We start from the raw sequence: 16,685 nt of genomic DNA, 5'->3' as shown, positions 1-16,685 counted from the left end.
TTGGCTGAGAAATCAACCGGAAATTTCGGTCACGACAACGCCGAAAAATATTCCAAATTAGCTACATAATATCGACAAACATGGCAAACGTTGTTTATAATCAATCCTCAAGGTGTTTTTCAAATATCTATTCGATAATATATCCACTGGGACAATTGGTTTTTCAGTAGGACCAATTGAAAAAATGAATTTTGCACGCCCAATTTTTCAGTTTTTGATTTGTTACAAAAGTTTGAAATATCCAATAAATGTCGTTCCACTTCATGATTGTGTCCCACTTGTTGTTGATTCTTCACAAAAAAATACAGTTTTATATCTTTGTTTGAAGCCTGAAATGTGGCAAAAGGTCGCAAAGTTCAAGGGGGCCGAATACTTTCGCAAGGCACTGTACTTCTAGGTTAGACTACTGCAATGCTCTACTTTCCATCTAACCGGATAAAGCACTAAATACATTTCAGTTAGTGCTAAATACGGCTGCTAGAATCCTGACTAGAACCAAAAAATGTGATCATATTACTCCAGTGCTAGCCTCCCTACACTGGCTTCCTGTTAAGGCAAGGGCTGATTTCAAGGTTTTAAAGCATTACAGGAGCAAGCTCATATCTATCTTTCCAATTTGGTCCTGCTGTACATACCTATACGTATGCTACGGTCACAAGACGCAAGCCTCCGAATTGTCCCTAGAATTTCTAAGCAAACAGCTGGAGGCAGTGCTTTCTCCTATAGAGCTCCATTTTTATGGAATGGTCTGCCTACCCATGTGAGAGATGCAGACTCGGTCTCAACCTTTAAGTCTTTACTGAAGACTCATCTCTTCAGTGGGTCATATGATTGAGTGTAGTCTGGCCCAGGAGTGTGAAGGTGAACGGAAAGGATCTGGAGCAACGAACCGCCCTTGCTGTCTCTGCCTGGCTGGTTGCCCTCTCTCCACCTCTCTACAGGGGCTGAGTCACTGGCTTACTGGTGCTCTTCCATGCCGTCCCTAGGAGGGGTGCGTCACTTGAGTGGGTTGAGTCACTGACGTGATCTTGCTGTCTGTGTTGGTGCCCCCCTTTGGGTTGTGCCGTGGCAGAGATCTTTGTGGGCTATACTCGGCCTTCTCTCAGGATGGTAAGTTGGTGGTTGAAGATATCCCTGGGTGGGGTTATATCCTGCCTGTTTGGCCCTGTCCGGGGGCATCATCGGATGGGGCCACAGTGTCTCCTGACGCCTCCAGTATTTATGCTGCAGTAGTTTGTGTCGGGGGGCTAGGGTCAGTTTGTTAAATCTGGAGTTCTTATCCTGTCTTATCCGGTGTCCTGTGTGAAATTAAGTATGCTCTCTCTAATTCTCTCTTTCTTTCTCTCTCTTGGAGGCCCTGAGCCCTAGGACCATGCCTCAGGACTACCTGGCATGATGACTCCTTGCTGTCCCCAGTCCACCTGGCCGTGCTGCTGCTCCAGTTTCTACTCTTCTGCCTGCGGCTATGGAACCGGAAGTGCTACCTGTCCCAGACCTGCTGTTTTCAACTCTCTAGAGACAGCAGGAGCGGTAGAGATACTCTTAATGATCGGCTATGAAAAAAACTGACATTTACTCCTGAGGTGCTGACTTGCTGCACCCTCGACAACCACTGTGATTATTATTATTTGACCATGCTGGTCATTTATGAACATTTGAACATCTTGGCCATGTTCTGTTATAATCTCCACCCGGCACAGCCAGAAGAGGACTGGCCACCCCTCATAGCCTGGTTCCTCTCTAGGTTTCTTCCTAGGTTTTGGCCTTTCTAGGGAGTTTTTCCTAGCCACCGTGATTCTACACCTGCATTGCTTGCTGTTTGGGGTTTCTAGTACAGCACTTTGAGATATCATCTGATGTAAGAAGGGCTATATAAATGCATTTGATTTGGTGGTGTGGGTCTCTTTATTAACTATAGCTGGTGCGCAATCTCTAATATTAAGCAAGTCTCAAGGTTCTGCTTACCTGAGTTTGAATACCACACGATAAGCTGTAGACCACACTATTTACTATTTTTCATAGCTGTCTATTCACCACCACAAACCGATGCTGGCACTAAGACCGCACTCAACGAGCTGTATAGGGTCGTAAGCAAACAAGTAAATGCTCAGCCAGAGGTAGCGCTCCCAGTGGCCAGTGATTTTACTGCAGGAAATCTGAAATCCATTCTATCTCATTTCACTTTGCCATTTCTTCAAACAATCATCTTTATTCAATATTGATTAATTATTGCAATGATAAGGCTGGTTGACCCCTCACCCTTGAGTGTTGGACTGAGAAACCTAACCTTTACACAAATGCAGAGTACTATATATAGCTGACATTAACAATGCTCAGTCATGGTTGGTTCAACCCCTCCCATGCAGACTAAGGAGCATCAGAAGCCACATCCTGTTCTTATCTGCACAAGGTTGTTGTCTTAACCCCACCTTGGCTTAGTTTCCCAGTTGCAAGGATGATTTTGAGACAATGAGAGATTGTTATAAACTCCTAAGCTATCTGTAGTAAAAATGCATTATTGTCTATGTAATGCAGTCTTTAACTCATTTGTCAGCTTAAGCCATCTCTGGTGACCTTATGCCCAGATTAGCTGCAGAGAACTAGAGTGGAGACCATAAAAACACAGATACTAGCAGGACAGAAATGTCTTACTCTAAGTTAAATATTAATTGTTAACCATTAATATCAAATAAGTCAGGGTAAATACATCCTTTTTCTCTGATATTCCACAGACAGAGACGCATAAAAAGCTCTCCCCCGCCCCCCATTTGGTATGCGGACCATAACTCTATCCTCTTGATTCCTGCATACAAGCAAAAAACTCAAATAGGATGTACCAGTGACACGCTCAATACGGAAGTGGTACAATGAAGTGGATACTAAGCTACAAGACTGTTCGCAAGTGTAAGAATATTTCGAAGATAAATACACAACGCAGAGGATGAGAGATCAAGAGTACTAAAAGTCAGAGTACTAACGGTCAAGAGGGAATTATAAATTAAAATAGTTGCTTTTCAGTTCAACATCTGTTAGGAATGTCAGTCCTGAACTTATAGCTATGTGTGGCACGTTCCCATTGTTCCAATCAGAAATTGGATACTTGTTTTTTGGCCATTGGCCCAGTTTTATTGCAAGGAATTATAATTGGTCAACCACAGGCTAGGGCTGGGTAAAAAAAACTACAACCTGTCCCATTGTTCTGTGGAGAGAACCACAGAAGAAGAACCTCAGGAGAAAATCACTGAGGACAGGGGAGCATGAACATCTACCTCCCCGCATGTTTCGTCCTCTTTGAATAAGAATAAACCTATTTCTTCCCCTTGATTTGCTTTGGGGTCTGTGGTATTGAAGAGTAACATCAAATGCTAACACTAGCACGGACTGGAATATGTTCCGGGATTCATCCGATGGCATTGAGGAGTTTAGCACATCAGTTACTGGCTTAATTAATAAATCAAATCAAATCAAATTTTATTTGTCACATACACATGGTTAGCAGATGTTAATGCGAATGTAGCGAAATGCTTGTGCTTCTAGTTCCGACAATGGAGTAATAACCAACACGTAATCTAACTAACAATTCCAAAACTACTATCTTATACACAAGTGTAAGGGGATAAAGAATATGTACATAAAGATATATGAATGAGTGATGGTACAGAGCAGCATAGGCAAGATACAGTAGATGGTATCGAGTACAGTATATACATATGAGTATGCAAACAAAGTGGCATAGTTAAAGTGGCTAGTGATACATGTATTACATAAAGATGCAGTAGACGATATAGAGTACAGTATATACGTATACATATGAGATGAATAATGTAGGGTATGTAAACATTATATTAGGTAGCATTGTTTAAAGTGGCTAGTGATATATTTTACATCCTTTCCCATCAATTCCCATTATTGAAGTGGCTGGAGTTGAGTCAGTGCGTTTGCAGCAGCCACTCAATGTTAGTGGTTGCTGTTTAACAGTCTGATGGCCTTGAGATAGAAGCTGTTTTTCAGTCTCTCGGTCCCAGCTTTGTTGCACCTGTACTGACCTCGCCTTCTGGATGATTGCGGGGTGAACAGGCAGTAGCTCGGGTGGTTGTTGTCCTTGATGATCTTTATGGCCTTCCTGTAACATCGGGTGGTGTAGGTGTCCTGGAGGGCAGGTCGTTTGCCCCCGGTGATGCGTTGTGCAGACCTCACTACCCTCTGGAGAGCCTTACGGTTGTGGGTGGAGCAGTTGCCGTACCAGGTGGTGATACAGCCCGCCGGGATGCTCTCGATTGTGAACCTGTAAAAGTTTGTGGGTGCTTTTGGTGACAAGTCGAATTTATTCAGCCTCCTGAGGTTGAAGAGGCGCTGCTGCGCCTTCTTCACGATGCTGTCTGTGTGGGTGGACCAATTCAATTTGTCTGTGATGTGTATGCCGAGGAATTTAAAACTTATTACCCTCTCCACTACTGTTCCATCGATGTGGATAGGGGGGTGTTCCCTCTGCTGTTTCCTGAAGTCTACAATCATCTCCTTAGTTTTGTTGACGTTGAGTGTGAGGTTATTTTCCTGACACCACACTCCGAGGGCCCTCACCTCCTCCCTGTAGGCGGTCTCGTCGTTGTTGGTAATCAAGCCTACCACTGTTGTGTCGTCCGCAAACTTGATGATTGAGTTGGAGGCGTGCGTGGCCACGCAGTCGTGGGTGAACAGGGAGTACAGGAGATGGCTCAGTACGCACCCTTGTGGGGCCCCAGTGTTGAGGATCAGCGGGGTGGAGATGTTCTTGCCTACCCTCACCACCTGGGGGCGGCCCGTTAGGAAGTCCAGTACCCAGTTGCACAGGGCGGGGTCGAGACCCAGGGTCTCGAGCTTGATGACGAGCTTGGAGGGTACTATGGTGTTAAATGCCGAGCTGTAGTCGATGAACAGTATTCTCACATAGGTATTCCTCTTGTCCAGATGGGTTAGGGCAGTGTGCAGTGTGGTTGAGATTGCATCGTCTGTGGACCTATTTGGGCGGTAAGCAAATTGGAGTGGGTCTAGGGTGTCAGGTAGGGTGGAGGTGATATGGTCCTTGACTAGTCGTTTAGCTCAGTTACCTTAGCTTTCTTGGGAACAGGAACAATGCTGGCCCTCTTGAAGCATGTGGGAACAGCAGACTGGTATAGGGATTGAATATTGAATATGTCCGTAAACACACCAGCCAGCTGGTCTGCGCATGCTCCGAGGGTGCGGCTGGGGATGCCGTCTGGGACTGCAGCCTTGCGAGGGTTAACACGTTTAAATGTCTTACTCACCTCGGCTGCAGTGAAGGAGAGTCCGCATGTTTTCGTTGCAGGCCGTGTCAGTGGCACTTTATTGTCCTCAAAGCGGGCAAAAAAGTTATTTAGTCTGCCTGGGAGCAAGACATCCTGGTCCGTGACTGGGCTGGTTTTCTTTTTGTAGTCCGTGATTGACTGTAGACACATACCTCTTGTGTCTGAGCCGTTGAATTGAGATTCTACTTTGTCTCTATACTGACGCTTAGCTTGTTTGATAGCCTTGCGGAGGGAATAGCTGCACTGTTTGTATTCGATCATGTTTCCAGTCACCTTGCCCTGATTAAAAGCAGTGGTTCGTGCTTTCAGTTTCACGCGAATGCTGCCATCAATCCACGGTTTCTGGTTTGGGAATGTTTTAATCATTGCTATGGGAACGACATCTTCAACGCATGTTCTAATGAACTCGCACACCGAATCAGCGTATTCGTCAATGATGTTGTCTGACTCAATACGAAACATATCCCAGTCCACGTGATGGAAGCAGTCTTGGAGTGTGGAATCAGCTTGGTCGGACCAGCGTTGGACAGACCTCAGCGTGGGAGCTTCTTGTTTTAGTTTCTGTCTGTAGGCAGGGATCAGCAAACTGGAGTCGTGGTCAGCTTTTCCGAAAGGAGGGCCGGGCAGGGCCTTATATGCGTCGCGGAAGTTAGAATAACAATGATCCAAGGTTTTGCCAGCCCTGGTTGCGCAATTGATATGCTGATACAATTTAGGGAGTCTTGTTTTCAGATTAGTCTTGTTAAAACCCCCAGCTACAATGAATTCAGCCTCAGGATGTATGGATTCCAGTTTGCAAAGAGTCAAATAAAGTTCGTTCAGAGCCATCGATTTGTCTGCTTGGGGGGGGAATATATACGGCTGTGATTATAATCGAAGAGAATTATCTTGGTAGATAATGCGGTCGACATTTGATTGTGATGAATTCTAAATCAGGTGAACAGAAGGATATGAGTTCCTGTATGTTTCTGTGATCACACCACGTCTCGTTATCCATAAGGCATACGTCCCCGCCCTTCTTCTTACCAGAAAGATGTTTGTTTCTGTCGGCGCGATGCGTGGAGAAACCCGCTGGCTGCACCGACTCCGATAGCGTCTCTCCAGTGAGCCACATTTCCATGAAGCAAAGAACGTTACAGTCTCTGATGTCCCTCTGGAATGCTACCCTTGCTCGGATTTCATCAACCTTGTTGTCAAGAGACTGGACATTGGCGAGAAGAATACTAGGGAGTGGTGCACGATGTGCCCGTCTACGGAGTCTGACCAGAAGACCGCCTCGTTTCCCTCTTTTACGGAGTCGTTTTTTTGTTGTTTTTTTTCTGCCACTTTCAAGGAGCAGGACATTAATCCGGACGCTTATAACAAATCCTACTACACCCTCCGATGAACCATCAAACAGGAAAGACGTCAATACAGGACTAAGATTGAATCCTACTTCAGCGGCTCTGATGCTCGTCGGATGTGGCAGGGCTTGCAAACTCTCATGGATTACAAAGGGAAACCCAGACGAGAGCTGCCCAGTGAAGCGAGCCTACCAGGTGAGCTAAATGCCTTCTATTGTCGCTTCGAGGCAAGCAACAGTGAACCATGCGCGAGAGGACCAGCTCTTCTGGACGTTTGTATAATCACGCTCTCCGTAGCCGATGTGTGTATGATTACCAGGACGCGTACTCAGAGCATGCGCAAACCAGTTGGCAATTGTCTTCACGGACATTTTCAATCGCTCTCTGACCCGGACTGTAATACCTACATGTTTCAAGCAAACCATCATAGTCCCTGTGCTTGAGAATGCCAAGGTAACCTGTTAACCTGTCTAAATGACTACTGTCCTGTAGCACTCACCCCTGAAGCCATGAAATGCTTTGAAAGGCTGGTCATGGCTCACATCAACACCATCATCCCTGAAACCCTCGACCCACTCTGATTTGCATTTCACTCCACACTGCCCTTTCCCACCTGGAAAGAGGGAACACCTATGTGAGAATGCTGTTCATTTACAACAACTCAGCGTTCGACACCATAGTGCCTTCCAAACTTATCCCTGAGCCAAAGACCCTGGGACAACACCTCCCTCTGCAACTGGATCCTGGACTTCCTGACGGGCCGCCCCCAGCTGGTGAGGGTAGGCGACAACACTTCCGCCACGCTGAACCTCAACAGGGGGGCCCCCCAGGGGGGCGTGCTCAGTCCCCTCCTGTGCTCCCTGTTCCCCCATGATTGCGTGGCCGCACACGACTCCAACACCTTTATTAAATTTGCATATGACATGACAGTGGTAGGCCAGAGACATGGAAGTGTGGTGCCAGGACAACAACCTCTTCCTCAACGTGGGCAAGACAAAGAACCTTATTGTGGACTACAGGAAACGAAGGGCTGAACATGCCCCATTCACATCGACGTGGCTGAAATGGAGTGGGTCGAGAGCTTCAAGTTCCTTGGTGTCCACAGCACTAAGGACCTATCATGGTCCAAACACAATCATGAAGAGGACAAAACAACACCTCTTCCTCCTCATGAGGCTGAAAAGATTTGTCATGGGCCCACAGATCCTCAAAAGGTTCTACATCTGTACCATTGAGAGCATCTTGACTGGCTGCATCACCGTTTGGTATGGAACTGCTCAGCATCTGACTATAAGGTGCTACGTATGACCCAGTACATCACTGGGTCCAAACTCCCTTATATCCAGGACCTCTATACCAGGTGGTGTCTGAAGAATGCCCTAGAAATTGTCAAAGACTCCAGCCACCCAAGTCATAGACTGTTCTCTCTGCTACCGCACGTCAGGCGGTAACAGAGTGCCAAGTCTGTGACCAAAACGCACGTAAAAATATTCTAAACCCAAAAGACTGCTGAACAGTTAATCAAATGGCTACCCAGACAATTTACATTGACCCTCTCTATTTATCTGAATTGTTTTGCACTGAATCCCTTGCACCGGCTCTATGCACACTCACTAGACTCACACATACTACACTGACTCTCCAACACACACACACAGACACACACACACAGACGCACACACAGACACACTTCACATACGCTGCTGCTATTCTGTTTATTATATATCCTGATTGCCTAGTCACTTTTACCCCTACCCACACGTACATACTTTATTACCTCGATTACCTCAACTACCTCGTACCCCTGCACATTGACTCGGTACTGGTACTCCCATTTAGCCTCATTATTGTTTTTATTGTGTTACTATTTCCGTTTTTATTCATCAAATAGTCTTACTTTTTAACTCTGCACTGTTGGGAAAGGGCTCGTAAGTAAGCATTTCAATGTAAAGTCGACACCTGTTGTATTCGGCGCCTGTGACCAAAAACCTTTGATTTGAATCCAGGTGAAAGCTATGATCCCTTATTGTCACTTGTTAAATGCTCTTCAATCAGTGTACATGAAGGGGAGGAAAAAGGTTAAAGAATGATTTTTAAGCCTTGAGACATGGATTGTGTATGTATGCCATTTAGAGTGCGAATGGGCAAGAAAAAATATTTAAGTGCATTTGAACTGGGTATGGTCGTAGGTGCCAAGCGCACCAGTTTAAGTGTGTCAAGAACTGCAACGTTGCTGTATTTTTCACACTCAAGAACAGTTTCCCATGTGTATCAGGAATGGTCCACCACCCAAAGGACATCCAGCCAACTTAACTTAACTGTGGAAAGCATTGGAGTCAACATGGGCAAGCATCACTGTGGAATGCTTTCTCAAATAGGGGGTGCAACTCATTATTTGGAAGGTGTTCCTAATGTTTCTTACACTCAGTGTATACTCACCGATAAAGGGGAGATGGGCTTCCCTGGGCCTCACAGCTGAACACCACGTCTCTGTTGTTTTCCTGGGAGTCAACAGGAAACACAATGCTGCCAGGCTGCTTGGTGAACACTGGGCTCTGCAGGACACTGCTCTCTATAGGGGACACACAGTCAGGACAAAACAACACTCAGCTTACACGCAGACTCAGACATCAAGCCTGCTTGAAAAACAGACAATTAGTCAGAGGAAGCAAACATGCCAGCCCTGGTAAAACCATTAGAGGGCCAAACCCCAAGCAGACAAAACATATAAATTCATTCTGCCTGTCACAGCACCATGGCAGAGAAAAGAGTTATTGGAGGTGAGACGTGTCTTCAAAAGCTATTTAGGCAGTAATAGGATAGCTACTGATTTATACCTAACAACAGTCGGGGATGCATTTTCATTTGCCTTTTGTCAACTTGAGTCCTATTTTCCAAGAGTGCAATTGGAGTAGTTGTGTCCCTGTTGACGTTTAAGCATTTAGTTGTGCAGTTAGCCTTCCTTGGCTGTGGTTTGTATTCTCTCACTAAAATGACACACAGAATGGAAATCTCCATTACTCCATGGGCAGCTGGGAATCCAATGGGCTATCTGTGCATGACTTCACAAAGCATTTAGTGTCATTAAGCCATGGGATAAAGAATAAGTGACTGCATTTTCAACCATTCTTACCTTTGGCCTAGAATGGCTGCGTTAACACAGGCAGCCCAATTCTGATCTCTTTTACACAAACTGGTTGTTTGACCAATCACATTTCACATCAGATCTTTTTCAGAGCTGATCTGATTGGTCAAAAGACCAATTAGTGAAGAAAAAAAATCTGAATTTGGCTGCCCGTCTAAACGCAGCCAATGTGATTAGATGTGATTCAAGGGTTATACACCACATTACCCTTCCAATCTCCAGCCATTTTCACTATAGGCTGCAGTAGCAGCAGACATACTGTAACAAGATCCATCAAGACATGACTGTGGACTGTCTGTGGAGTCATTTTGAAACAAACAAACAAAAGAAGAATGTATTTAACACCTGCCTGTGGCTAACCTGGCTAAAATATACTAATGGCTGATTTGTGAATTGTTTAAAACATCAAAGGTCAGTGTTCTTATTGGCATGCGGTAGGGGTGTATATTGCCATGTACAATGGAGAACCAGGCCACTTATTTTGTGTCCGGAATAGAAAAGCTTTTTAGCAGCAGGATGTATCGATGCTACATTGTGCAGTACATAACAAAACCACTCAAAACACGACAATTTGCATTATTCAATGCAATGTTTAAATAAACAATAACAGCCAAAATACCTTACTGGTGGAATGATTCCCTGTGTTTGTGACCATAGCTTTTGTGCTACCCTCTCAAATTGCACAATTTGTTAAATGACATGCTTCAGATATCCTGTGAGCAGTCATTCAGACATTTTTGGGGGAAAGATTAACTCTGTTTCCCTAGAACTTTGCATTGTTAATGAACACATTATTTTGTTGTTACGTGTTTGGGATCTTCTCTAAGGTACCTCCCCTGAGGAAAAACTGAAAAACATGCTGGAGATGTGACGTGACTGATAAGGTAATGTGACAAAATGCATTTCAAAACAAAAACCACAATACAGTTCCCCCTGCAAACCTAAAATATTTTCTTCCTGTTTTCAAACTATGCCTGTTGCAAAAACGATTTGGCAAAATAATGTACGTAAATTCAATGACTGAAGATAGCTTGCAGTAAGTTACCTCAAATGTAAACTCATATCACCTATGCAACAGATTTGACAGTCAGAACGGGGTATGGTTCTGTAGTAGGTGCCAAGTGCACCAGTTTGTGTCAAAAACAGCTCCCCATGTGTATCAAGAATGGTCCACCACCCAAAATACATCCAGCCAACTTGACACAACTGTGGGAAGCATTGGAGTCAACACCGAAACAGCATCCATGTGAAATGCTTTCCACACCTTGTAGAGTCCATGCACTGATGAATTGAGGCTGTTCTGAGGACAATTGTACAACTCAATATTAGGAAAGTGTTTGTAATGTTTGGTATACTCCGTGTATAGTGAACTGTACATCATATTCTACAGTACAGGTAAAAAGTCTCCTAGAAATTAACATACGTTGGTGCGAAAAGTGCAAATCAATCCCATAACAACAGCAAAGGGCATTGTGAAGATGCTGGAGGAAACAGATACAAAAGTGTCTATATCCACAGTAAAACGAGGCCAATATCGACATAACCTGAAAGGCCACTCAGCAAGGAAGAAGCCACTGCTCCAAAACCACCATAAAAAAGCCAGACTACGGTTTGCAACAGCACATTGGGACAAAGATTGTACTTTTCTGGTCTGATGAAACAAAAATAGAACTGTTTGGCCATAATGACATTTGTTATGTTTGGAAGAAAAGGGGGAGGCTTGCAAGCCAAAGAATACCATCCCAACCGTGAAGCACGGGGGTGGCAGCATCATGTTGTGGTGATGCTTTGCTGCAGGAGGGACTGGTGCACTTCACAAAATATTTGGCATCATGAGGAAACAAAATTAGGTGGATATATTGAAGCAACATCTCAAGACATTAGTCAGGAAGTTAAAGCTTGGTCGCAAATGGGTCTTCCAAATGGACAACAACCCCAAGCATACTTCCAAAGTTGTGGCAAAATGGCTTAAGGACAACAAAGTCAAGGTATCACAAAGCCCTGACCTCAATCCTGTAAAAGAGTTGTGGGCAGAACTGAAAAAGTGTGTGCGAGCAAGGAGGCCTACAAACCTGACTCAATTACACCAGCTCTGTCAGGAGGAATGGGCCACAATTCACCCAACTTATTGTGGGAAGCTTGTGGAAGCGAACCTGAAACCTTTGACCCAAGTTAGACAATTTAAAGGCAATGGTAACAAATACTAATTGAGTGTATGTACACTTCTGACCCACTGGGAATGTGATGAAAGAAATAAAAGATGAAATAAATAATTCTCTACTATTATTCTGACATTTCACATTCTTAAAATAAAGTGGTGATCCTAACTGACCTAAGACATGGAATTTTTACTAGGATTAAATGTCAGGAATTGTGAAAAACTGTGCAGTACGAAAATGATGTGTGCGTGAGTGTGTGTGTGTGTGGCGTCAATATGCATGTGTGTGTGTGTTTGTGTGTGCGTGTACAAGTGTGTGACTAGCACATCAAGATGCCTTATTTTTATCTATAGCCTCATGAAGTGATGCATATTGCATATCATTGAGTGTTAAACCACTGTGTTTGTGCAAAGCAGGAAGCAAATAAATTCATTACTCATTTCACAACCCTTCAACAGGTATGTGAAGACTGGTTTATTATCTTACAAGAACGTAGGCTTATGTGGTATTTGAATGGGTTTATACAGGGCATTCGGAAAGTATTCAGAACACTTGCCTTTTCCACATTTTGTTGCGTTACAGCCTTGTTATAAAATTGATTAAATAAATGTTTTTCCTCATCAATCTATACACAATGGCCCATAGCAACAAACCACCCTAAGCACACAGCCAAGACAATGCAGGAGTGGCTTCGGGACAACATCTCTGAATGTCCAGCCAGAGCCTGGACTTTAACCCGATCGGAGATCTCTGGAGAGACCTGAAAATGTCTGTGCAGCGATGCTCCCCATCCAGCCTGACAGAGCTTGAGAGGATCTGCAGAGAAGAATGGGAGAAACTCCACAAATACAGGTGTGCCAAGCTTGTAGCGTCATACACAATAAGAATTGAGGCTGTAATCGCTGCCAAAGGTGCTTCATCAAAGTACTAAGTCAAGGGCTTGAACACTTAAAAAAAAAAACATTTTTTTTTACAGAAATGTCTAAAAACCTGTTTTGGTTTTGTCATTATGGGGTACTGTATGTAGATTGGAGAGGAAAATAAGATATCATCAATTTTAGAATAAGGCTATAACGTAACAAAATGCGGAAAAGGTCAAGGTGTCTGAAAACTTTCTGAATGCACTGTATACACTACATGACTAAACGTATGTGGACACCTGCCCGATGAACATATCATTCCAAAATCATGGATATTAATATGGAGTTGGTCCCCCTTTTGCTGCTTTAACAGCCTCCACTCTTCTGGGGTGGTTTTCCACTAGATGTTGGAACATTGCAGCGGGGACTTCCATTCAGCCACAAGAGCATTTGTGATGTCGGGCAATGATGTTGGGTGATTAGGCCTGGCTCTCAGTCGGAGTTCCAATCCATCCCAAGGGTGTTCAATGGGGTTGAGGTCAGGGCTCTGTGCAGGCCAGTCAAGTTCTTCCACACCGATCTTGACAAACTATTTCTGTATGGAGCTCGCTTTGTGCACGGGGGGATTTTCATGCTGAAACACGCTTGCCACACAGTTGGAAGCACAGAATCGTCTAGAACGTAATTGTATGCTGTAGCAATACGATTTCCCTTCACTGGAACTAAGGGGCCTAGCCCAAACCATGAAAGACAGCCCCAGACCATGATTCCTCCTTCACCAAACTTTACAGTTGCCACTATGCATTGGTGCATGTAGTGTTCTCCTGGCATCCGCCAAACCTAGATTTGTCTGTTGGACTGCCCAATGGTGAAGAGTGATTAATCACTCCAAAGAACACATTTCCACTGCTCCAATGGCAGCAAGGTTTACACCACCATAGACAATGCTTGGCATTGTGCATGGGGATCTTAGGCTTGTGTGCGACTGCTCTGCCATGGAAACCCATTTCATAAAGCTCCCGGCGAACAGTTCTTGTGCTGACATTGCATCCAGAAGTTAGTTTGGAACTCTGTAGTGAATCGTTGCAACCGAGGACAGATGATTTTTACGTGCCACGTGCTTCAGCACTCGGCGGTCCCTCTCTGTGAGCTTGTGTGGCCTACCACTTTGCAGCTGAGCAGTTGTTGTTCCTAGACGTTTCCACTTAACAAGGGCAGAAATTTGACTGACTTGTTGGAAAGGTAGCATCCTATGACAGTGCCACGTTGAAAGTCACTGAGCTCTTCAATAATGGCGATTCTACTGCCAATGTTTGTCCATGGAGATGTCATGGCTGTGTGCACGATTTGATACACCTGTCAGTAACGGGGGTTGCTGAAAAAGCCGAATCCACTAATTTGAAGGGGTGTCCACATACCTTTGTGTGTATATACAGTGCCTTGCGAAATTATTCGGCCCCCTTGAACTTTGCGACCTTTTGCCACATTTCAGGCTTCAAACATAGAGATATAAAACTGTATTTTTTTGTGAAGAATCAATAATAAGTGGGACACAATCATGAAGTGGAACTCTCTGCGCTTTTAACGGACCTCTGAGACTATCACAGTGCAGGTGCATTTATACGGAGACTTGATTACACACAGGTGGATTGTATTTATCATCATTAGTCATTTAGGTCAACATTGGATCATTCAGAGATCCTCACTGAACTTCTGGAGAGAGTTTGCTGCACTGAAAGTAAAGGGGCTGAATAATTTTGCACGCCCAATTTTTCAGTTTTTGATTTGTTAAAAAAGTTTGAAATATCCAATAAATGTCGTTCCACTTCATGATTGTGTCCCACTTGTTGTTGATTCTCCACAAAAAAATACAGTTTTATATCTTTATGTTAGAAGCCTGAAATGTGGCAAAAGTTCGCAAAGCTCAAGGGGGCCGAATACTTTCGCAAGGCACTGTGTGTATATATATATATATATATATATATATACATATATATATATATAGTTGATGTGTGTGAATATTTGTGTGTGTGCACCAGAATTCTTCTTTTCCATTATGTTTTCCATCTTACTGGAACAAACAATATAATTTCAGTAGAGGGTGTCTGTGATAAAGAATAAAAGAACAAACATCTTGTTTGCTTGCCCCCGCTGCATTGAGGTTGAGCTGGCATAATTGGACTTGTTTTCTTTCCTCTCATAGAGACAGAGTCCTTGCTGGTTAGACTAAAGTCACCAGGGATGTGACAGACACGTGTGTAATTTAGTCTCAGGTCCACAATGCCTACTTCCCTTGATGGATGATGTAACAACAGCACAGACTGGATAATACATATTATATCATAAAGCTACTGTACAGGTTGGGGGGGGGGGGGGGTCGAAGACGCCGACAGAATGTTTGACAAAAACAGGCAATTGACAAAACTTTCAAGGTTTGCACTACAGTACGTGCATAGAATTGCTGTTCTCATCTTTGCATATTCTAGTTGCGCATATATGAGGTGGTGGACTTGAGGACAGTGGACATACATAATTTAATTCAGTTAGTCACAGACAACTTTTACTAACACAACTGTATTATGCCAAGTATAGTTGCTACATCACCAGCCTGCACTTGCCTTGGCTTAATATATTGGTCAACTTTGAACCAGCTTGCATTAGACAAAGTTCCACCATGGCAACTACTAGGCAGTCACGCAGGAGGAACAAACAATCCACCATGCATGAGTCACAGTGACTTGCTTACTCATAACAATGAGTAAGACATGAGGAATCCAAAGAAATTGTAAAAAAAGCCACCCACGGACCCCCCACAATAATCCCACCCTGACAACGAGTGTATGCTATCAGTTATCTATGTCTGACATGTACTATAGAGCTGTGGCTCGGAGTATTGTTTCTTCATCCAATGTAATGTATTCTCAGTGAATTTAGTGATGTTTCTTCCCCTTGTTCATAGAAATTTGTCACTGAAGTTGTTAGGTTTATGTCCCATCCTACATCCTGATATTACCCGGTTCTGACCATTAGATGGTGGTGTTCCTACTATTAGCAGATTTTTTAAAGAATCCCCCACCCTCAATTTTAAAGGGATACCTCACCCAAATTACAAAATGTCCTTAACCTGTAAGCAGTTTATGGACAAGGTATGACAGAAACCCATCTGTTGGTTGTCTTTACCTGGCCACTGTTTCAAACACAAGTGGGTGGTGGCACCTTAATTGGGGAGAACGGGCTCATGGTAATGGCAAGAGCGGAATCAGTGAAATGGTATTAAATACATAAAAAACGTGCTTTTCAGGGAGGGAAAGAGATCTAAGGTGGCAGAACAGAGTGCTTGGTTTGGTGTGTAGGGCTTGAGCATAGCCTTAAGGTAGTGAGGGGCAGTTCCTCTTGCTGTTCCGTACAGTGGTTGCTCCACTAAAAGTTTTGCAATTATGCTGCGTCATTTAGAGGTAATTTGTGGTTTAGTACGGTACCCTGCGTCACTACTTCATTGCTCCAGACCAGCGCAAGGGGGAGTTAGAGCTCTGATTATGCTTTTGGGTCCCAAGGAGCTACTGTGTCTCTGTAGTACTGTAGCCTACTCCCAACATTGTACAGTTTCTAAGTGGCGTAGCGGTCTAACACACTGCATCGCACTGCAAGCTGTGTTGCTACAGATGCTGGTTCAATACCTGTGCCGGCCTTGCCTGGGAGACCCATAGGTTTTTGGTTTCTCTCCCTCTAAAATCAGAAATAAATAACAAACTGGCTTTATTCACAAATTAGTAACAATGTCCCCCACCCTCACCCTCACCCTGCCACACTGGGTAGCACAGAGCAACATTTTAAGGGGCATTGCACTAATAATGACACTGACTTGGGAAACG

General features: G+C 44.1%; 1 protein-coding gene across 1 annotated transcript in view; it reads right to left on the bottom strand.

The window, feature by feature from the left end:
- Window positions 1-16,685, bottom strand: part of LOC135540235 (contactin-4-like) — a 221,377-nt gene that overhangs the window by 175,653 nt on the left and 29,039 nt on the right. Inside the window, exon 2 of the mRNA XM_064966751.1 lies at window positions 9,089-9,221. Coding sequence (XP_064822823.1) covers window positions 9,089-9,221 — 133 coding nt within the window. The remainder of the gene's footprint in view (window positions 1-9,088; window positions 9,222-16,685) is intronic.

This window comes from Oncorhynchus masou, chromosome 5 (genome assembly GCF_036934945.1).
Source record: "Oncorhynchus masou masou isolate Uvic2021 chromosome 5, UVic_Omas_1.1, whole genome shotgun sequence".
In the NCBI taxonomy this organism is placed as follows: Eukaryota; Metazoa; Chordata; class Actinopteri; order Salmoniformes; family Salmonidae; genus Oncorhynchus; species Oncorhynchus masou.
Note: the sequence above shows the minus strand (reverse complement) of the source record. Positions and strands in the feature narration are given on the sequence as shown.